The sequence below is a fragment of the Sminthopsis crassicaudata genome, chromosome 4 (genome assembly GCF_048593235.1).
Source record: "Sminthopsis crassicaudata isolate SCR6 chromosome 4, ASM4859323v1, whole genome shotgun sequence".
Taxonomy (NCBI): Eukaryota; Metazoa; Chordata; class Mammalia; order Dasyuromorphia; family Dasyuridae; genus Sminthopsis; species Sminthopsis crassicaudata.
The window spans coordinates 159,888,970-159,913,039 of record NC_133620.1 but is presented as its reverse complement, the minus strand read 5'-3'; the positions used below and the strand labels follow the sequence as shown (position 1 = coordinate 159,913,039).

Genomic DNA, 24,070 nt, shown 5'->3' with positions numbered 1-24,070 from the left:
TATATTTAGTTATGCCCATGATCTCTTGAACCTCTCCAAAAACAGAAATTATGTACCAAAGATTGTTAATTGTCTTTGTAGGCTAGAACACTTAGAATCCAAGATACAGTTAAAAAACCAAACATTCATGAACTGAACTCTCATTGATCTTATGCTTGCTCAAAACCCTTTATCTTCACTTAATTTCAGGAAGTCGGGCTTTAATTCTTTTTGTTCGATTTGACTAGCTAAATCATTATGCAAAAGGTATAAGATGTAATCTTTGCTTTTTATTGCTTGCAGGATTTTTAAAGGATCTTTCAAAGTTCCCTCACGGTACTTTCGTTATTGTGCCTATGAAGTATCTGTTCTGTCGCCTATACTAGGATTAATTAATGTTTTGAAGATTAAGTAAGATGGTTTAATTGTGTTTTAGGACTAGGTCTCGCTCAAAATGGTCAGGGTTAGCTGAAATCTTTTAGGTGTAGGCTAAATGCTTTCGTTAAGCTTCATTTTGATATTCCAAGTGCACCTTCCAGTACACTTACCATGTTACGACTTATCTCCTCTTTTTGACGTATTCTTGTTAGGTATGGGTAAGTTACTTTGCTGAGGAGGGTGATAGGCGGTGTGTGCGCACCCTATTGCCATTTTCAATTAAGCTCTCTATTCTTAATTTACTGCTAAATCCTCCTTCATATCTTTATTTCAATAGACATTTCCTTGTGTTCTAGAGTAGAAAATGTAGCCCATTGCTTCCCCCTCCATATGCTACACCTTGACCTAACGTTTTTATGGTTTCATGATTTTGCTCACTTTTGAACCCTGTTGGGGTGAGCTGACGATGGCGGTATATAGACTGTTGAGTGAGAAGGGGTGAGGTGTATTGGGGTTTATCGATTATAGAACAGGCTCCTCTAGGAGGGTCTAGGGCACCGCCAAGTTCTTTGAGTTTTAAGCAGTGGCTCGTAGTTCTCTGGCGAGTAATTTTGTTGTTTAATTACCTCTGTTTATGGCTAAGCATAGTGGGGTCTCTAATCCCAGTTTGGACCTTAGCTTTAGTGTCTTCAGCAGGGGGTAAAGTCACGTTAGTTGCGTATTTTAATAACAACTAGGGCATATTACAGCACAGTTGATTTTTAACCTTATTGAAGTGTTATTTTGCTTAAATACACTTTACACCGTTCTTCTGTTGATTTGGGTTAATCGTATGACCGCGGTGGCTGGCACGAGATTTACCAACCCTTTTTACTATAATTAAGTCAAACTTTTGTTTATTGCTCAATGTTAGTCACTGCTGTATCCCTTGGGGGTGTGGTTAAACAAGGTGTCATGGGCTACTTTTAAGAGTGTGTCTGATACCCACTCCCTAAAACTTAAGGTTAAGTTTGAAGGGCATACTCACTGGATTGCGGAGACTTGCATGTGTAGGTTTAATAAAAATTAACAGTAAGGTCAGGACCAAACCTTTGTGCTTGTGGAACTGATTAAAGTCCATCTGAGCATTTTCAGTGCTATGCTTTGGTTAAGCTACACAAACTAATAAATAGGAAAAAAAGTTTTTTACAAAAATTTATATTTGTATACTATGTCAGTATTAAAATTTTTTTTTGTACTTTTAAAAAACTTAAAAAGAAAAAAGAGCCAAGGTTTTGGTTTAAAAGGTGTAATACATCTAGTTTTTACAATAGCTTATATAGCTTAAATAATATTTATAGTAGTTGATTATGATTTCTAGTATGATTATATTTTGCAATACTCTGTAATACTCTATAATACTCTATAATAATTTATACCAGTAGTGTCTAATAGTAGTTTGAATAAGTTTAGGGAAAGCCAGCTATTATTATATATGTGTTTAAACCTATTTCTCCGTGGTATTTTGTACCATACTAAAGGCCTATCATCCGGTTTTGGGGTTTGACCGAAGAGATAAAATTTAGTAAGGGGGGTAAGGGGGCTTAGCAGTAAAAAAATTATTATAAATTATTTGCATATATTTATACACACACAGGCATGCACACACATACACACGCAGATACACACGTACGTATACATGTACACACATACACATGCAGCACACACGCACACAGTACACACATATGTGCACATGTATGCATACACATACACGTACCCATATGCATACACAAACACGTGTTCACACTCCGCCTAGATTTGAGGGGGGGAGTATAAATGCATGTCTATTGAGGTTTAAGTAATAATTAATATTTATGTCTATAGATCATTGATAATGTCTTTAAGTAATTGATATTATAATCTTGCTTAATATCTAACAATATATATACTACTGTCAAATAGATTAATATTATGTTTTATCATCATTCGCTGATTAATACCATTTGGAAATAACCGTGTGCGATGCAATCATTTTTCAGTTGATGTCAGGTTATGATGTTAGTACCTCTTGTTATGTAAGTCTGCTCTGTTTATTGGCGTCCCCCAGGCTCCCGCCCTGCTGATAAACCACCCCCAAATAAAGCCCTACCTTATGCCGTTGAAATCACTGGAGATGCCGCAATATGAGGCCAAACTGCACTGTTACCATCACAAATGCCTCGGTGAAAAGCATGGTTGAGCTGAAATAGGAATGCATGGGCCTGAAGTAGCAACTAATAGCCAGTCAAGGGAATTTAGGTTCGTCCGCAGTTAATGGGTTTGCTCTGAAGGATCATGTATCTTCAGATGGCGGGTTGCTGATCTCTCGTGAATTGAGGGTAAAGGTATTCCTATTGGTGATGATCTGCTAGAGGAAATAGCTTTGTTGATCCCCCTTCATGGATGTTATGTCTATGTACACCAACATGTAATGTCTTATGTAATATATACATACAATGTATTATGTACTATATGAGATATATTAGGTAATGATCTGCATGTATTAGATAATTATTAGTAATACTTATATTAATGTAGTTAGTAATATATGATTATTATGTATATTATTATATGCTAATGGTACATAAATGTATGCTCTATATACATAAATATTTATTATTACATAATATGTAATTTACTTGCTTATATGGTAGGGGAATGTATATGAATGCTTTATATATAAGTATGTCTTATAACATGGATATTATGTAATAAGTTTTATTTTTAACAAAAAAATTTAATGCTGGCATAGTATATAAATTAAAAATTGTAATATTATCAAATGATTTTTCGTGTGGGCAGGAAGTAGTTTAAACAGAATGTCAGCTTTGGGTGTTGATGGTGGGGCGTAATGCCTTCTTCCTGATGTGTCCTAGGAAGGGGGTTTACCTTCATTGCTGTCTTACAAGGCCAGTATTTTAGTTAAATTACTTGGACTCTTCATTTAGGTTTAAGTACGTAGTTTTCAAATAGGCCTGCTAGAGGCATGAGGATAAGGATAAGTATGAAGTAGAGAATGGAGGCTAGTTGGCCGATAATAATAAATGGCTGTTCTACTGGCTGGCCGACGATTCAGGTGAGTGTAATGAGGTTGGCAGTAAGGATTCAGAATAGTGTTTGAGAAATGGGTCAGAATATCATGCTTCGTTGGTTGGCTGTGTGGAGGAAAGGAATTACTAGTAAGATTAGGATAGAGGCTAATAGTGCAACTGTAGCAGCAGAACCAAACAGACACACACCAGTTGGGACTTGCAACAAAATCTAATCCCACAATTTGGTACCCCATTTTTCTTGCCAGTACCATAGACAGCACAATTCCAGATTAGCTTGCATAGGCAAAGACAGACAGACAGATAGCAGGCAGTAGCAGCCCTTTAGCAACAAAGACCTGCTGAGAGTCACAACTTCATAGTACTGAGGTAGCAGTTATGTTGCTGACAAGCTGGAACAGAATTCCATAGCACCAGTATTGTAAAGCTATAAACTTCAGGTTTAGGAGCCTATTACTTTATGACCTGAACTCAGAGGGAGCAGGACAGGATAGCAGGATCAGGACGTGTGTGTGTGTGTGTGTGTGTGTGTGTGTGTGTGTGTGTGTGTGTGTGTGAAAAATGAGCACACATCCAGCTGGAGCCAGTTCTAAGTACCCCAAAATCACTTGGAAGAAAGACTAAAATACTTTGAGATCCAGTCTCTAAGTAAATAAACAATAATTATAGGGGACATAGTCAGAAAGTGAATAAGAGAAAATCAGGAAAGAAAGGACTGAAATTACCAAAGATCTCAGGAAGAGGAAAACTCAAAAACCTTGAATGTAAGCAGATAAATCAATAGGGAAAACATTTACAGTAGGAAAAATGACTTAGATTTAGCAAATAAGTTCAGGGATCTATGAATAATTACTGCAAAATAAAGAAAAATAATCCAACTTTAGTGAGTGAAAGGACTCTATGGAATATAAGAATATAGAATCACACTTTACTTTTCCTGATTTAGCAATAGAGAAGAGATTTTTTTCAGCCTTTTTATATTTTACCCTCTTTCTGATAACTTATACATCAAATATTCAAGCCATCCAAATTTTGTCATTTCTATCATGACTCTCCTTTATTTACACTTGATTATCTGGCATAATCCTTTTTTCTTCCTTGTTTTTTGTTCTCTTTGGTATCATATCATTGTTCTTTATAAGCACATATGGTACTGTGATATTAGAATTCAAATTTGGTGATTGCATTGTCTCTATAAGTAAAGATAAGATGTTTGTAAAAAATAATTGCAGATATTTTCCATTTTTCAAAGAAAATATAATTTTAGAATATTATAATTATAAAAAATTTAAAATTATAAATTATGTAAAATGCATGTAAGTATGGAGTTTCTGTGAAATATACAGCAGGGAAAGCAATGATGATGGTGACCATTATTTTAATCTTCCCAAAGAATCAATGATATTTTAATGGTGCAAATATAATGCAACCTGAGTATACTCCTGGGGAAACTAGGATTCTAAAAAGGCTTCATTAGTCACTATGTCTTGTTGATTTTTTCTCCACCTCATTTTTAGCATCAGGACCCTTTTCTTTGCACTAAGCTACTCTAATTCAAGCCATTATCACTAGTCTAATAAAATACCTTCCTATCAGATCATCTTGTATCTACTTCTTTCTAATCTGTTCATCTGAATAGATATTCCTAAAATACATATCCGATCATGTCACTCCCCTACTCTTAAAGATTCTATGACTGTATTTTCTCCTGGATTGCTATTCTTTAGGTGTATAGAGCTTTTCATAGTCTTGTTTTAGCCTCTCTACCTCTCTAGATTTCAGTCAAACTTTCCAAATTGTTTTTCCCTGTATACTACATTCTCACATATTTCCATTTATTTGCATAAATTGTTTCCCATGACTACTATGTACTCCTTACCTCTGTTTAGTTCCCCTACAGGGTCAGCTTCAGTGACATTTTCCATGCAAGTTCCATTCTGCTATCCCCTTACACCTCTCTTCTGCCTCCAGAAATGACTTTGTATTCACTTCATATAGATTTTATATTTCCTTACCTGTTTACATGTTCTTTCCCTTCTATAGAATGTAAGATCCCTCATGGTACCCCATATTAATCCAAATCCATGGCATATAGTGGATACTTATTATTATTATTATTATTATCATTGCTGATGCAATTGGGATTAAGTGACTTGCCCAGGGTCATACAGCTAGGATTTGAACTCAGATCTTGACTTTAGGGCCAGCATTTTATCCACTGTGCACAATAGATACTTTTAAAAGCTTGTTGAGTGAATGAGACCATGTGAAACAGTGGACAAGGAACTGTATTTGGAAGCTGTTTTTGCGTTCAAATCTTGCTTTTATTTGTATCAGCTTAGACAAACCTCTTAATCTTTCAATTTCTGCAAAATAGATGGGACTAATGCAGCAGACACTATAGGAACAGATTTCCTCATTTCCTCACTCTGTACACAGTCACCAACTTATAATATCCTTCCAAAATTGTTGGGAAGAATTTTATTGAATCATTAATAAGTTCATCTGGCCCCACCCCAGTTTTGCTTTATATAGTTTTAACTCTGCTCTTTCTGAGTAAGGGCAACAGTTGATGAAAGTGTCAGAGGTTGATTTTTTAATCAAAGTCCTATGCTTATTCTCTTTTAGGCATCTCACATTTTGGGGGATCATTTAAACTTATCTGATTTTTTAAGCATATTTTTTTGAAAGAGGTGATTCTTTGCCTCATTTGCAATCTAGCCTTAATCACTGAATGGATGCAACCTCAGCATTGAAGATCTTAGCTTAGAATGCAATGGTCTTCCATTGCATCCAAGGCCATCTCCAAGTCATCCTGATATCTCTCTCTCTCTCTCTCTCTCTCTCTCTCTCTCTCTCTCTCTCTCTCTATTTCTCCAGATGGCTCTAGAGGGGAAAATTAGGGAGATGTTCTTGCCCAGCCCTCTCTCACTTAAATCCAGTTCACTTGCATGTCATGGCATCACCTCCCTGATGTCATGGTCCTTTGAGAACAAAGGACAAAACAGCAGCAAAGCAACAAGCAGCAGCATATAAAATGAGTCCGGACCTACAGTTGGATAGTCCTATATACCCATCAGAAAAATCTTTTGGTTCCAGTTTATTTTTAATTATTACTTTATTTTTTCTAATTTTCATTGGATTTAGGTATACCTTAATAAGCACCAAAGCTGGTAGAATTTATAGGAACTTTGTAATATTTTGTTTGTATGTTAAATCTGTATTATTATATTTAATGTGAGTACAAGCATTAGAAAGGCTGTAACTTGGGAAGTATACAAGAGCTCCAAGGACATTATTAAAATTCGGTGCATGTAACTGGGAAAAACCATTAAGAACTGTGACTAGAGGACAACTTCCAGAGTAACCCTAAATCATCAGGGAGGTATCTAGGACTGGTAATAAGGACTGATGTTCCTCAAAGCACTTCAGTTATATGTACTAGACATCATCATAATTATCATGATCATTGTCTTATTATCATCACCAATTTAGTGCTAGTTATGCAAAGTTCATTTTGCATCAATTCATGTAATTCTTTCCAGGTTTTTCTGAAGTCGGCTTGTCATTTCTTATAACACAATAATATCCCATCAATTATATACTATAGTTTCAGTTCCAATTCTTAACTATCACAAAAAGAGCTGCTATAATTTTTTGCACATAGAGGTCCTTTCACCACTTTTTTTTGAAAACATGACAACATTTTAAAGACAAGAGCTATTAAAAATATTTTTCAGGATAATGACAAACTTAACTGTTTCATATATTCATTCCTATATTTTTAGCAATTAAGAGAAGCATTTATAAGGACAGACGAGTAATATTTTTGCATTTTGCTTGATTATTTCTTCCAGGTTTTTGTAACCACCATCTTTAAATCTGAGCAATTTTTAGGAATACTGCAGTCCATCAATTTATGAGCTGTTGGCATTTCTGAGAGGGTCATCTTCTGAATCTTTGGAAAAAGAAAAGAAATGTTTATCAGTTCTCTTAATCCATATTTTTGGTGCCTTATACAGAAGATTCAAGAAAATTGTTCCTATTTTCTTCTCTGACATGCTAGTTCAGAGGCCAAATTTCTATTTATTTAAAAGAAACATCATGTAATAGGGAAGAGAATATTTTCAAGTATAGTCCATAGTATATAAGTAACTTTGTTACCATATCTTTCTTTTTCAATGTGACAGGCTTAATAAAAATTCTAAGTGGATGGCCTCAGCGTAATCTCCAATGCTTTATTTATTCATTCTTCCATCCATTAATCATAATTACTCATAATTTACTTATTATTTATTAAATTCCTATTTTTTTTTGGTCTTTAACAATAATTTTAACTTCCTGAAAGGGTCTTCTTAACAGTAACAAAATATACAATTATATGTATAATTTTAGATACAAGATTTAAGTTATTAAGAATGGTTCACAAAAGGACCTGCTTTTTATCTCCCCTTTCAATTCCAAAATTTTCCCCCCTGGTATCAGTACCCCAAATAAAGCTTTGTTCATGAATGATATGTAAAATAAAAAAAACTTGAATATTTAATTTTTAAGAAATATGAAACCTTGTACATAGAACCCAAATTCTCACAGTCTTCTCAAATGTGCATACCATTTCTCTGAGTCATGAAGATACAGATTTCAGTGCTCTCACTGCTTCGGTATAGTTCAGGCAAATATATTTCTGCAACTAAACAGTTGTTGGGGCCAGGTATCATATCCATTTCAACTTTGTGATTGGTGCCTTCATAAACTTTTTGCTTCTTCATGCAAGAATGATAAAGTAGAAAGTGAAATGGACTTCATAAAGACATTTTTTTACTATGATTCCAACAAACAGAACAATTATACATGGAGAATAAAAGGACACATGGAATTCACAATCATACAAGAATTAAAAAAAAAAAAACACAGGAAAAAAGGAAAATAATTAGATAAAGTCATGGAAAAATCCTAGGCAAAATGTTTTTCCCTGCCAAATTCTCAATGTTGAAAGAAGGAAATTGCTCTTGGATTTTATGTATAAATGGCTTAGGGAGGGAGAATTCTCACAAAAGTAAATATAATTATATTTCCACCAAGCTCAGAAAAAATATCCAGGAAATTTACTCTGAAATTTATCAGTCATTGAAATTTGGTTAATTTAGAGCTAAGAGGAATTTAGAAATTATCTAATCAAATCAAAACATACTCCCTTTCCCAGATCATATATATATGGAAAAAAATGAAGAAATTCACAAAGAAATAATTATTGTTGTGTTATGTACTAGATTAGATCTTTTTCTTGGTAATCTTGATGATGTTAAATTGGGAGAAGAAAACGAAGCCATTTGAATGCTTTATGTTCTTACTTGAGGGAAAGATCAAAGCTTACACATAATTCAACTTACCATGTCTTGTGAATTATTAGCTACAAACACTCGGTATACTAGCTCATAGAAATTTTGTATTGATATGTTTCTTCCTTTTTTATTTTTATATGGTGAACTTGGAGCATGGAGTGTCAACTGCATTGATTTGTTGCTTTGTATCACATTGATAGATGGAGGTCCTATTTTTGCTGAAGAAAGAAAAGGAAAATTAGGATATTAGGAAAAACAATATTTTCACTGGATCTAATTACTTCACTTGGTCAAATTATAAGCAATGGTCAATTATTATCAAATTCTTGAGAAAGGAATTCAAAAGTAGCATTTATTGGTATCACTAATGGTCTTGCAGGAGAGAAGGCTCTCTGATAGTTCTCATTTCAAAATTACTCCAGAAGTATTTTCAGCTCATCAGAGACTTTTTTTTTTTTTTTTTTTTTTTTTTTTTGGGAAATGTGACTTTCAAAACGAAACAAAATAAAAAAAACTCCATACCTTGGAGGCCAAGAGTCAGGAGTGTACTTTTGGCATGGGAGAACTTATTGTGCAAAAGAATGTAGATGAGAGATGAAGTATTATGTATCAGGAAGTAAAAAAGGGCTAGTTTGGCTGTATCATAAAGTTCATGGGCAACTAGGTTGAGTAATAGAAAGCATAATGGACTTGAAATCAGGAAGACCTCAGTTCAAATATTGTCTCAGACACTTGTTACCTGTGTGACCTTGTTTACCTCAGTTTCCTTATATGTAAAAGGAGCTGGAGAAGGAATGGCAAACCATTTTAGTATTTTTGCTACAAAAATCTCAAAGAGTCATGAAGAGTCAGACATGACTGAAATGGTTGGACAAGAACAAAACAAGAATAAAGTTCATGGGAAGAAATAATGTATAATATTCTGAAAAGGATGATCAGATCTAGATTATGAAAGGCTTTAAATACCAGACAACATAATTTATATTTTATCCAGAAATAATAGTTTTGGAGCTTGCTAAGTAAGTTCCAACGTGATTTGGTCAGAACTGTGTTTGGAAATATTACTTTAATAGCTGTCATTGCTATATGCCTCTGAAACCTGGACAGTATACCAGCTCCATTCCCAGAAACTGAATTGCTTCCATTTGAATTGTCTTATGAAGATTCTGAAAATCACCTGGCAGGATAAGATGCCAGATGCTGAGGTCTTTTCTTGATCTAAACTGCCAAGCAGTTTCACACTTTAGAGAGCACAACTCTGATAGGCTGGCCATATTGTTAGAATGTCAAATGTATGCTTGCCAAAAGACTATTTTATGGAGAGTTCACACAGGGCATGTACTCCCATGGAGGTTAGAAAACACAGTACAAGAATACTGTCAAGGTCTTTCTTAGGAGCTCTAGAAATGATTGTGTGATATAGAAGATACGGACACAGGACTGTCCAGCATGGAATGCCCCTGTCAGAGAAGGTGTTGTTCTCTATGAGCAAAGCAGAATTAAAGTTTCAAAAGAAAGCACAGATTTAGAGAATCCACCCCAAATATTCATATTTGTACCTGACTTGTGATAGAGCATTCCAAGATTACATTGTTCTGATCAGCTCCAATAGGACACACACTAACATAGCAATGTCATTTTGTTCCACTTTGAGAATGGAGATCAATCAAAAAGCAATAACTGTATGGAGGATGAATTGGAGAGACTTGAGAGAGGGAAATTGATTTGGAGGTTATTGAAAAACTCTGAATGAGAGTTAAGGATAGAACCTAACTAAGTTGGTGACCAGGTGAGATAAGAGAGAGGTTGATATTCCAGAGCTACAGGGGGAGAAACTGATAAGACTTGGTAACAGGTGATATATGTGAGCTGAGAGAAAGTAAGGGAGTTGATGATGATGAGTTTTTGGTTTCATACCTGATTTATCTACTCAAGTCAATGCAGCTTTAAAGTACAAAATAATCATAAAATTAGAAGGAATTCTGTATGGTTGATATTTCAGCCATACAAAAGACTGGGTTCTTGATCCCAGTGATGTAAAGGGCTAGAACTGAGCAATGCACTTGGATAATGAAGCACGTGAGACTAATTGCCAATTGGACGGTTCCCTATTAACTTGTTTGAAAGTTGACCCTCCCCAGCTGTTCTGTGCTGACTTGATTGGTGGGACAAAGAGAGGGAAGTGACTTGTGTGGGAGGAGTAAGAAAAACTTGGGTGGTGGAACTCACACTCACTTGCACTCATGACCTGGCGTTGGAGGTGACGGTAAAGATCTAGAATAAAGACATTTAGTGATCCTGACTCCTGCTGATTTCTGGAAAGATAGAGTTCCAGCACAGTATATTGATCTCTTGAGAGAAGGGTAAATGGCTTTTCTCCAATTCATTAATTGTTTTGTTGCTATTTATAATCTGTCTTTTCATGTAGATAATAATCTCTTCAGATCTATCAGTTGGGCTTCAGAAAAAGCTGTGTCAAGTTATTAGCAGATACCCTATTTTCCAAAGCTAAGGCCCTGCAAGCATGGGATCATAAATTTAGAGATAAAAGGGACCAGAGAAGTTATTTAGCCCAATCCCCTTATTTTGTTATTCTTATTCAGTCATTTTTCAGTTGAGCCCCACTTTTCATGACCTCATTTGAAGTTTTCTTGGCAAAGATATTGGAATTGTTTTTCCATTTCCTTCTCTGGCTCATTTTTACAATGTGGAAACTACAATCAGAGTCATGCAGCTAAAAAGTATTTGAGGATACTTTTGAGCTCATGAAGATGAATCTTCTTGATTTTGAGCCCAAATTTTTGAGAATATAGAAAATTCTTAACAAACATTTATCAATGTTCATGCTATATACTTCCAGTAAAACATAATATTCCCCATTCATATTGACAAGATTCTTCTACTCCAAAGAGAAACATATACCCCAGATTAGGAACTCTGTTCTATTTATACCCTCCAAAGAAAGTATTTTTTCCTAATGACCAATAATTTTATATTTCTTCTCAACTTTACAAACTGTTGTTTCATTTTATTCTAAAATATCTTAGCCACATTTAGATTCTTTTTATTTCATCTGCTGATAATTTTGCCAATTTTATTTAATTCTTTCAATAAATTTATTATTCATTTTAGAGGATTTTATCCAATTTAGTGGATTTATTATCTATATTTAATGTTTTAAAGATACTAGTGTTGGCTTGTCGGTTTGTTTTTTGGAGTTTCTGCTGATATTTTTTGAGTCCATTTTTCTTTTGGTGCTTTTATGGCTAGGAGGTACAGTGGTTAGAGCTTAGAATCAGAAAAACTTGAGTTCAAATCCAGCCTCAGACACTATTATCTATGTGATACTGAGCCTGCATGTCTTAATCTCTGTTTTCTCCAGTTTCCTCACTTGTAAAATGTAGATATTAATGTTGTGCCACAATTATCTTTTATTGTCCTGACTCAGTTTCCCTAATTATCCTGACTCAGTTTCCCTAAATTGTTCTACCTTGATTTCCCTGAATTGTCCTGCCTCATTCCTAATTGTTCTGGTCAATCCTGCAACACTACCCCTTCCTCCTAATCATGATGACCCAGATAAGGAGAAAGATCTTCTATCTTCAACATCATCAGAATGTTTGAATATTGAAATCTTTGTTACTAAACAGGAAAAAGAAAAAAAAAACTTGTCTATTTTAGGAATGGAAAAAAAAAAAAAAAAGGTTTTTCCTTGAGAAGCAGCCTGCTAGTAGGTTTAAAGGAATTTTGATTCACTCTTGGGATTTATATGTGGAATGGTTATTTGATAATTCCTTTCCGTGAGAAAAAAAGGGAGTAAAAGATAGGAAATTGGGGAAACTGGTATATTTTTCTCAAAATACCTGAAAGAATGGGAACAATTCCTTTTCACTTTGCCTTAGGCACTTCTGCCCCACACCCTATCTCATTAGTTCAGATTGAGTTGGAAATTATTTAAACAGTCCTTTTTGTTTTTACTCTTTGCTTAAAATAACTGGATTATGATTTGCTGGCTATACTTTAACTTTGAAACCCCTTATTCTGCTGGAATTACCCTGGCAGACTCAGTTTTTGGGATTTTTAGATTTTTTAGAAACAACCAGAAATCAGACACCTGTCCTGGGACTAGCAGTCTCTCTGATCTGTTTCTCCACTTATGCTACCCCAATTCCTTAATTAGTATTTCAGCAGTTTGGTATCAGGCCTCTAATAGTTAGGGTTGCCTGCCTTGGAATAACAGTATACTTTGCTCAGAAATCTGTCTCCTAGTAGCAGCTCCTATTCTATTGAGAGGGGACGGGGGAGCTACTACAGGCCCCACTTTTTCCCCTCTTTTGGAGTCCCTGACAGACCTGGGGTGCCCTCTTAGAAGGGACAGCAGGACTGTCTTGAGCACTCCTACTCAGCAGAGGCTGAGTTAAATGCACAAATGACCACAGACCTAACTCACAGTGAACTGTCCATCTCAAACTGGATTCTCTGGGTGAAATGCTCCAGAACTGCAGAGGACCAGACATGCTAGTAACAGGGAGCCTTTGTATTGCTGATTAACTCTGGGGTTATCAGGGAGAGACTTGTCCTTGCCATAGGTGCTTGCATTTTTCTAGTTTTATTTTGGTTTATTTGCTTCACATAGGACTGGTCAAAATTATGGGGCTAAGACCTATCTGATTTGAATATTCAGAAGAGAGAGAGTGTGGAATGTTGTGCCACAGTTTTCTTTTATTGTTCTGACTCAGTTTCTCTGGCATTACAATTAATAGCATTGACCTCCCAGGACTTTATTATGCTATTTATTTCCATCTCCTATCACAGTGCCTGGCACATAGTAGATGTTTAATAAATGCTTATTTCCTTCTGCAGAGATGTAGGAATAGCATCAGGAATAGCAACAAGAACATACTTACTTTCCCACCATGGGTTAAATCTCTCTGTCTTGCTCCAATTAGTATTGATGCCAGCAGAGGCAGCTTTCACTCTTCCATAATAAGGTTCTTGTACATCTGACATTTCATTTGTCAGGTCACAAAAGAGTTCATGAATGCCCCAGCATTCTTCTTTGATTTTCCATTGTTTATCTCCATATCTATAGAAGAAAAAGAGGAAACAACAATCACCACTATTGTAAAGACCTGGATTGCTTTGTTTGTATGCTTGTTTTTTTCTAGATGACTGTTGTTTTCCCCAGGCTAATTGAAGCCTTTTTAAATACCATCTCTGCAGCAACAGCCTGAGATGATTTTTTCCCTAAGGCAATTGGGGTTAAGTGACTTGTCCAGGGTCACACAATTAGGAAGTGTTAAATGTTTGATGTCAGATTTGAACCCAGGTCCTCCTGAGATGATTCTTTAAAGGATTCCTCCTAGTACTTCAGTCTTGTTGGGATGCTGAATTGACACAGTCCCACTGAGAGGTTGCTTGGGCTTCTATGTTTTGAAGGTTTTGGCCTTCAATAAGATACAATAGAATAAATGCTGGATTTGGAGTGATTGGATCTGGATTAAAAAATCTGGCACTGTTATTTATGATTTTGGATCTTTAGCAAACTCTTTAATCTTTCTCAGTCTTGTTTTCCTCCTCTATAAAATGAGTGTCTTAGAACAAATAAACTTTTAGTTCCCTCCTAGTTCAAAAATGTACAGTATTGTTTTCTTTCCTAAACTATGAGAAAAAATTCACCAGCTCTTTGTCTAGGGCAAGGAGAAGAGAAGGGAAAGGAAGGAACAAGAATGAACATTTGTATTTCCTACTATGTGCCAAGCGCTGTGCTAAATACTTTACACATATTATATTATTGAATCCTCACAACAATCCTAGGAGGTAGATGAAGTTATCCCCATTTTATAGGAGAAAAGTTACATACTGAGGATTAAATGGCTGGTAAATATCTGAGGACAATTTGAACTCAGGTCTTCCAGAAGCCAGTCCCAATTTTCTATCCACTGTTTTACCTTTTATTGCTGTTCAGTGGTTTTCTTGGCAAAGATAGTGGGCAGGTTTGCTATTTTCTTCTCCAACTCATTTTACAGATGAGGAAACTGAGGCAAACAGGAGTAAGTGACTTGCTCAGAGTTGGACAGATACTAAGTGTCTAAGGCCAGATTTGAACTGAGAAAGATTTCTGACTTCAAGTTCAGTAGGCTACACTATATGACTCACTGTGCCACCTAGCTGCTTTATTTAGTTATGAAGTCTCTGAAAGCAAGCTGTGCCCTGAGGTTGGCATGCCAACAGAAATTCTTTGTATTCTGGACCATCTCACCCTCTGGCAAAGTGTATTGCTTTGATCAGCAACCATGTGTTTCCTGATATATTTATGAGACAATCACAATCTCTTTCCTGTAATTGCCACGTGGACCATACTGCACTCCTATTCCCAGCATGCTAACTCTTGGTGACTGTTCTGTTCCCACAGGACCCAGTAACACTTGTCCATGCATGAACCTGCGTGGGAAGTGGTACTCAAAACCTAAGCATGATTGTGTCATGGTCCAGCCCACTTGTGATTTTTTTTTTTTATGTATATAAACTCTGCTTTTGCCCCACTGTGAAAGCTTTTCTTATCAAGAAACCAGGGCTTCTATTTGTAAGCATTTTCCTCTCTCTGAAATTAATTAAATAAACTTCTGCTTAATCCCTGACTTTTCTGTCACTAGTTTGCACTGTTTGCATTCCATTAGAATTAGAGGCATGTTCCAGTATTTTTGACAGCTATAATCAAATATTGTCTTTTTAGCTAGCTTAGAAATGATCCTTTTCTCCAAAGTTATTTAGATTTGTCCTTGGATAGCAAATAGACTCTTGTAGGGCTATGAAAAATGTTTTCATGACGAGTTGGACACAACTCAAGGAGCTCAGTAACAACAACTATCTCAAAGAGCTTTTTTTTTTTTTTTTTTTTTTTTTTTGCTGGTGCAAAATCCAGTCTCATCTTAATATTACTATTAGCTATCAAAATTTAACTGTGGTAAGAGCACAGACAAAAAGGTAGCAAGTTTCTCAAAATGAGAGATCCTGATACTCTTTTAGTCAGTCCCTGAGGTCAAAATTACAACTGTTCCTTATTTAAATTCAACTCACCAACAAATCAAGGCATACCCATCACCCACTATTTATCCCCCCATTGTGATATCAATGATTGTCTTAGAAAATGAAGCATTGACAGCAATTTTCATAATAATGCTAAGATATCTTAATTTCTAATATGGTAAATATCAATAGATATAGCCCACATAAACAAAAAGTCCTTTAGTGGGAAGATGACTTCAGTGATTTGTAAAGGATACAAACAAATCTTGAGATGAAAAATTTTGGGAAATACTGGCATAGAATATGGCATATAATCAGATTGCTTGGGGGAGGAGAAACCAGAAAGGACTTTGATTTTATTCAGTGAACAATAAGGAAATGCTGAAATTTTTTTTTTAATATGTGTGTTAACTGCTATTAAGGAATTGCTATCTCTGATAATGGTAGTAAAATGAACTGGAAGAAGAAATTCTAGGTGGGAAAGCCAGTTCTAAGAGAGTTGAAATAAATAGCTAATGAGTCAAGTAGTGAGAAACTCTGAAGACAGTGGAATGTTATGCATGAAATAAACATGGATATATGTGATTGTTGTAGTTCTAAGTTCTGTCCCAAAGTATTTTAATCCTTCAAGGGGTTTCGTTGATGTGTTTACTCCATACAATGAGGCAGATAGTAAACCTATCATATCTATTCATACTCTGCCTCCACTGGCCATGCTCTTTCAAGGATTCTCCACATGGGATCCACCCAATAAAGGTTAGAATCTTCCTCTATGTACTTGAAATAACATGGATATGAATGAATTTATATGAATTGTTTGCCAGTTTTATCTTTCTCATTATGTACCTGTTTCATCTTTTTTCTTTCCTATTTATATATCTCACAGCATAATTTATTCTGCTTTCTGTGCAAATTTTCATTTAACATGTTAGCGTTCTCACCCCTACTGCATGTCTCTATCTGTCCTCTAAGTGACTTGATTTTTATTCTTTAGAGACTTTCTTAGTTGATAAATTTTGATTTAACACAGAAGACAAATATAAATTTACTAAGCATTTTTCCAGAAACCAGTTAAACAAAATACACTAAAAATAATAACAACTACTGGTATATGGTGTACATTAAGAGAAAAGAAAATTCACTACTACTGTGCTGTCTACTCTGTCCAATCTGAATTTTGTTGCAATTTAATGTGTGTGGGGGGTTAATTAAAGTTTTTTTTTTAATTAACAGAAATCCATTTCCTTTAACTTTCACTCTCCATGTCTTTAGAAAGAAAGAAGAAACAAATTCTGTGCAACATTCATAATCAAGCAAAATACGTTTCATTGTCTGTGTTAAATATATGTGTATATATGTGTGTATGTAGGTAGGCATGTATATATATGAACATATTTCTGAACCTGAATCAACCTTTCTATCAGGAGGTGGACAGCAACCTCTGGAATAAGGGATAGTTATTTGCATGGAACATAATTTTTACAACTTTTAAAATTGTATATCTTTACAATATTGGTATTATATGTTATTCTCTGAGTTCTGTTCATTTGATTCTTCATTTTGTAAAAGTTTTCAAAAGTTTTGTTTTGTTTTTTATAATATTGATCTTGCAGTATAAATTATTCTTTTGGTTCTGCTTACTTCACCAGGCATTAGTTCATATAAATCTTTCCATGTTTCTGAAATCACTGAGCTTCTTATTTGTTTCAATACAATAATATTCTATTACCTAGTTGACCTAGTAGGATGCAGCTATGTGATTCAGTGGATAAAGTGTATGACATGGAGTCAGGAGTAATCATTTTCCTGAGTTCAAATCTAGCTTCAGATACTTACTAGCAAGTCATTTATATTTGCCTCAGTTTCCTCATCTGTAAAATGAGATGGAAAAAGATATGGCAAACCACTCCAGTATCTTTGCCAAGAAAACCCCAAATGGAGTCACATTTATTTGCCATGATTTGTTCAATCATTCCTCAATTGATATGTATCTTTTCAGTTTCTATTTTTTTTGCCAGTGCAAAAAGAGCTGCTATAAATATTTTCATACACATAGGATCCTTTCTTCTTCCTTTGATCTTTTTTAGGTACAGGCCTAGCAATGGCATAACTAGGTCAAAGGACATTCATTAGTTAGTAATTCTTTGTATGTAATTTCAGATTCTTTTCCACAATGGTTGTGTCCATTTGCAAATCCATCGACTGCATCAATATTTTTTCCCACAGCTTCTGTTGTCTATGGTATTCCATCACACAGTGATTTAACATTATGAGAAAAATAATGTTATTAAAAAAAAGATAGGTCTTAAAATTAAAAAAAAGAAAATTGATAAAATGGAAGAAAAAAATCTTTGCAGCAAATGTCTCATTTCCAATTTTCCAGTTGGCAAATGCTCAAAGTATATTATGCACAAGTTTTCTAAGGAAGAAATCTAAGCTATCAAAAGCTATATAAAAAAAAGGCCCAAATAATGTGTCTGAAGCTTCCAAGTCCATTATTTTCTACTTTGGATCTGAATTAAGGGAATCAGGAAATCAGAGTTTGAGAAAATATAAATCTTGGCAGTCTCTAGGTCACAAAAACAAAGACTATGGTTAAGTCCACAGAAGCAAAACTAATAAAGCTAGAGAATGCCATTGAATGGGACTGGTTGGATGAAGTTTTCTCAGTTTGAGACTAAGTCCCAGAAGCAGAAAATCAGGTCTTGGACTTTGAGTTGCAGAAAGTCACATGATCTCTAAAGATCAGACCCTCAGGAAGTTACATGACCTTTAGGAAGCAGACATGGTGACCATTGGTCAAGGATGGTTACATCCATTTAAGGTATTCAATGAAAAGGCTTGGATCCTTTGCAGTTTAAGCCTAGATAAGCCAGAAACTGGTCAGGTTTGATGAGCACATGGCAGGAGTTGGGATGACAACACACATGTGTGTGTCTGGGCCTCTCCTCAAAGGAACTAATTAAATGCTTTCTCTTTTTACCTGAAGATGTCTCTGATTAGTTAATTTGGGAAAGCAGGTCTTGTACCTGTCCCATACATCATGAACCAGTTTGTACAGTCACCTGTAGACTCCTTTAACCTCAATTACCTCCCTCCCTAGTGAATAAAAAATAGCCATCTTAAACTTTTATATTCTTTATTATTGCCCCCAGGTTGGATTAAACTTCTTTAGCCAAGGACCCTAAAGCACTACCATAGTGTATTTAGAAAACTGAATCTGGGCAAACTATAAAAGGCTTTTATATCCCAACAAATGAAATTTGGATATAGTTGAATGCAGATTGGGCTATTCACTAGTTCTTAACCTGGGATTTATGACATTGTTTTATTAACATTTTGATTTCAACACGTTTTAATGATCCTATGTATTTTATTTTATACATTTAAAAGCATTATTCTGCGTAGGGATCCATAGGCTTTACCAAACAGCCAAAAGTATTTATGATATATGGAAAAGTTTTTGATTTCCTATGTAATAGGAAATGATGATAAACAATGAAGTTTTTAAAAATAGACTTTTGCCTTCTCTGAAACCAGATTGTTTTTCATTTATGGGTCTTAGTGTGAGAGGTAGTATTAAAGGAGTTTCTAAATTTGAACCACCTTTGCAAGGCAGCCTGGAAGATGTCCATTACTTCATAATCCCTGAGGGAATTTCCAAGTCACTGCTACTCTTCCTGTTTAATTCCTTTACTGCAAGTGAAAAAAGTGAACGTTTACCAGGGGATATTCTAGTAAATGTTTAACAACAGGATCTCAGAAAAAGAAAAGCACAATGGACATACCTTTTAAGTTTAGCCTGTATCATTATCATTTTCCTTCATCACTTCCTTATATCTAGAAATCACTGAGACACTCAACCAAGCTTTGATGTGTAATATTTGCTGATTTCTAAGGTATAAGTGCTCACAATGAAAATTTAACAATCAATTCTTTCAGGTCAGTTTGAAGTTCTCATGCATTCCTGGTACAGGTCATTAAGCCAAGCCCATTATCCTGTGAGGTATCAATAACTACTTATATTTGTGTGAGATTTCCAGTGACTGTGAAGTTCACAAAGTTTAACTCCTTGACAACAATCCTGTGATGTCAGGAAATAATAGCAATAAATGCTAACATTTGTTTAGGGGCTTTATGAAGTGTTTTTCTTCTCTTCCTTATTTTGTCCTCATAATAACTCTGTGAAACAGGTAGTGTGAATATTGTTACTTCTGTTTTACAGAGGGGGAAAGTAAGGCTCAGAGAGTATTTTATCCAAGGTCACATTGGTTAGGAAATGACAAAGTTGAAATTTGAACTCTAGTCTTCTATATTCAATGGTCTTCAATTGTACCATGGCACAATGTGACTCAAACTCTATGGGTCAGAGAGCTTGCTGACTGACATAGTTAAGACTATATCCTCTAACTTTCTGACTTCAGTTTCATTTTACTTGGACTGAGGAAGAATTGTCTTCAGCACCTTTGTAGATATGAAAACTAAGACTCTGAGATATTAAAGATTTTGCCCACAGTCATACAAGTAATAAATGATAAAGCTTAGATTTATATCCATACTCTCTCACTCCATACCCATCATTATTTCCTTGGCACTATAGAAAAAAAATTCTTAGCCAAGCAAAAGTTAGAGCACTTACATTTTGTACTGCACGAAATAGACTGTGTTATTGGGGGTGAAAGCACTTCCAGGATGCCAATGTAAAATACTCTGGAGATTAAATGACTGAAACTCAACCCTCAAGGACCTCGGAGATTCCTGTACTGGTCGGCTTCCTGGAACAAGAAGGAAAGGAAAAAAGCAGTAGTAAGAGGTAAGCCAGAAATGGCTTATCTTTTTTTTTAGTATATTTTTTATTTTATATTTTCATATTTGTTTATATATTATATATAAAAACAGAGGCAAATAGACACTAGTAAGTGTCTGAGATCATGTTTGAACTCTAAACTGACTCATTTTTGTGCCAATTTATATATGAGATAATAAGCATAGGGAAGTCACTAGCATTAAGCAATAGGTTAATGCCTATATATATATGTGTGCACATATATATTACATCATATTATATTTAGCTTATTTTTATCAGTGTTTTCTTAAGGAGCAGAGCTGGGTATCTATTATCCAAGACAAATTGCCCTTCTCAAAGAATTTTGTTTTCAGTCCCTTTCCAGGTAACATAATATATACTATTATAATTTATAAAACACATGTAAGGATAGTTTTCAACATTCACCCTTACAAAATCTTGTGTTTCAAATTTTTCTCTCTCTCCTCCCACCCCTTCTCCTAGACAGAAAGTAATCCAACATTTGTTGAACAGGTGCAATTCTTCTATACATATTTCCACCTGCTGCATAAGAAAAATCAGATCAAGAAGGAAAAAATGAGAAAAAAAAAACCAAAAAGCAAGCAAATAACAAAAAAGGTCCAAAAATTATATTGTGATCCACTTTCAGTCTCAACAGTCTTCTTTATGGATGCAGATAGCTCTAGCCATCTCCACAAATCTATTGGATTTGGCCTGAATCACTTCATTGTTGAAAAGAGCCAAGTCCTTCAGAGTTGATCACATAATCTTGTCTTTGCTGTATACAATATTTTCTTGGTTCTATTAGCACACACTGTGTAACTATGTGACCCTGGCAAGTCATTTAACTTTTCTGTGCCTCAGTTTCCTCATCCATAATTCAGGAATAATAATAGCACCTACCTTTCAGGGTGATTGTGAGGCTTAAATGAGTTATAATATGTAAAGCATTTTGCAAAATTTAAGAATGTATATAAATGCTAGCACCATCATTTCCTCCAGCATCAGTGTGACTGCTTGCAACTTACCTCTGGCAAATGAAAAGCTACAATATAAGTATCAGACATAGTATCTGGTTTGAAGACACAATGGATAGGGTACTATATATAGCACTGGAAAAAAAAACAAACTAGGTTCAAATATTACTTCAAATCCTTCCTAGTTTTGGCAAATCATTTATTATTCTAAGTCCAGTTCCTTTTTCTATTCCCAGCAAAATAGAGAAGAAATCCAGGGTGATGCTTAGGTTATGAACCTGAATGACTGGTAGCATAGTTATAGTGACCTAAACAGAATATAGGAGAATTAAGAAGGGAGGATTAGAGGGTGGGGAAATATAATGAGTTGTTTCTAAATAGTGAATGAACATAATTGGTAAGAAGCTGAAAGTAACCTTACACTTGCTCACTGTCTTTGGTTTTTCCACCAAAATTGCTCAAAGCAGATCTTTCATGATGGAAGCTTGACCTGATGATGTTCCCATCTGGAAAAAAAAATACTTCGTGTCCCACTCTCCTGCTATTCACCTCTATCCTCCCATTAGGATTCAAGCTTCTTGAAGAATGGACTCTGTCATGATTTACTTTGCATATCTACTGTTTAACAAGATTCCTGGCACACAATAGGTGCTTAATAAATTTGTCGATTTTTTTTTTTTTAAACAAGTTAATTAAATCCTGACATGTCAACAAAATATATCTCTATGGTTTTAACTCTTTGGGGAAGAGATAGATAAATATTGAAGGCAAATCCTCTTATATATAAACCCTTTGAGAATTACAAATTTTTAGGCTACATTATCCTTTGGCCTTCATTTTTCTACAGTACCTAAGATGTTGTTGCTACTGTTGTTGTTTAGTCATTTCAGTCATGTCTTATTCTTTTTGCCCATGGTGTTTGATAAAAATGATCCTTTTTGGTTTTTATTGCTTCTTCTTTCATATTAAAAGGTAACAGCTCTTGGGAAAGAATCTGTGACCAAAACAAAGATTATTTTCTCACCTTGGTTCATCAAAAGATGAGAACTATTTATAACAATTAATAAGCCAAAAGATCCTCAGGAAATAACATATCATGGAACCTTGAGGAACTGGATAACCTAGAGGCAAAAGGTGCCTTGGTCTTTTAATATAACCTAAATAATTTATTTCTCTATTACAACTTGACCCTCTCCTCACTACTCGTTAGCACATACAAATAAGACATAGACAGTTCTATAACTCCAAAAAAGACATAACTTAAAGCTTCCCCATAAGTTACTAACATTATAGTTCTACACTGTACTTACAAAAACACTTATGAAATTAGTTAAGTGAAAATGCTTTGAGAGAAGAAAAGTTCATTTTAAAATACAAAATTACAAGACATCTAGATTTAATTTGCTAGTTAATTTATTAAATAATTATTTATTATAATTATGTTTATATAATTTATATAATATATAATTTATATTTATTATAATTATTTATAATAATTTATTAAATAAAAAATTAAATTTATTAAATGAATGTAAGTTCCTATTTTGATTCATCTTAATTTGCTGCCTATCCTGAAACATATTAAGATAAGGAATAGACCATATAAAGACACAAAGAAAAGAGCTTGTACTGTTTCCAGAATATCTTTAATGCTGAGTTCATGAAGAGAAAAAAGGATTACTTATAATAATTTTTTAAAAAAATTAGAACACTTACCTCCTCCATGAATCCAGAGGAATTTGATAAGAAAGATTAGAAAGCAATGTTTAATCATCATGGTCAGACTATGACTATAAGAGAAACAAATAGTCCCTTCCATTAAAAAACACCTCCAACCCACTCACTCCAATTCCAGTTCCTTATATCTAAATAGGTTGAAAAAAGGAAGTGATACTAAAAGGAATTTTGTGACTCTTCCTTTTGTAAGTACTGCCCCTTTAAAGCTTCATTTTCCTGGTCTTTATAATGAGAAGGGAGAATTGGAAGGGTGGAGGTAGAGGAACTGGATGGTATTTAAAATTCTTTCTAGGCCTATATCTTAGAACCTTAAATAATCACTGAAGTTCTTTCTAGTTTGAAACCTTATGCTCTATGCTGGAAATACAACCTTTTTGTTGATCTGAGAAAACCCACCTGGGATGCACACCTGAATTAGTCTAAACTTTTCTAGAAAATAGCTGCTATTTTACTATTCTGCTTCAGTCAAATAGCTGTGATTCTTTTGTTCATTTATTGCTCTCTGGTGGCTTTGATCAAAGACTCCATATCTATTAATCTTATATCTTTACCCTACCCACGTTATAAACAAACTCTCACTCATCATCTTCACCATAGCAATCTACATGTTTGTATATGTGTTTAGTCGTGTCTGACTCCTCTGGACCCTATTTGGAATATTCTTGGCAAAGATACTGGAGTGGTTTGCCATTTCCTTTTCCAGCACATCTTACTGATGAGGAATTGAAGCAAACTGGGTGAAGTGACTTGCCC

The 24,070-nt window shown here is 34.7% G+C and overlaps 1 protein-coding gene and 1 non-coding gene across 2 annotated transcripts; both read right to left on the bottom strand.

The window, feature by feature from the left end:
* Nucleotides 1-494: 494 nt before the first annotated feature.
* Nucleotides 495-1,451, bottom strand: LOC141542099 (18S ribosomal RNA). Its single transcript, XR_012482101.1, has one exon. It is a non-coding gene; the product is annotated as an 18S ribosomal RNA (ribosomal RNA).
* Nucleotides 1,452-6,524: 5,073 nt separating this feature from the next.
* Nucleotides 6,525-23,489, bottom strand: IL22RA2 (interleukin 22 receptor subunit alpha 2). Its single transcript, XM_074309734.1, has 6 exons — nt 23,297-23,489; nt 20,436-20,571; nt 13,675-13,853; nt 8,816-8,985; nt 8,038-8,188; nt 6,525-7,383 (listed from the first exon to the last, which is right to left on the bottom strand). The coding sequence occupies exons 1-6, from the start codon at nt 23,397-23,399 to the stop codon at nt 7,343-7,345; spliced, it is 780 nt and encodes a 259-aa protein (XP_074165835.1). The 5' UTR covers nt 23,400-23,489; the 3' UTR covers nt 6,525-7,342.
* Between the last annotated feature and the right edge of the window lie 581 nt (nt 23,490-24,070).

What these genes read in the sequence shown, in the direction of transcription:
- IL22RA2 (XM_074309734.1), bottom strand. Translation starts at nt 23,399, where the DNA reads ATGGAAGGGACTATTTGTTTCTCTTATAGTCATAGTCTGACCATGATG. An exon ending in CTAATAATTCACAAGACATG is followed by an intron (nt 8,189 to 8,815) that starts GTAAGTTGAATT and finishes TCTTGCATGAAG; the next exon opens with AAGCAAAAAGTTTATGAAGG. An exon ending in CTTCATGACTCAGAGAAATG is followed by an intron (nt 7,384 to 8,037) that starts GTATGCACATTT and finishes CTTTTTCCAAAG; the next exon opens with ATTCAGAAGATGACCCTCTC.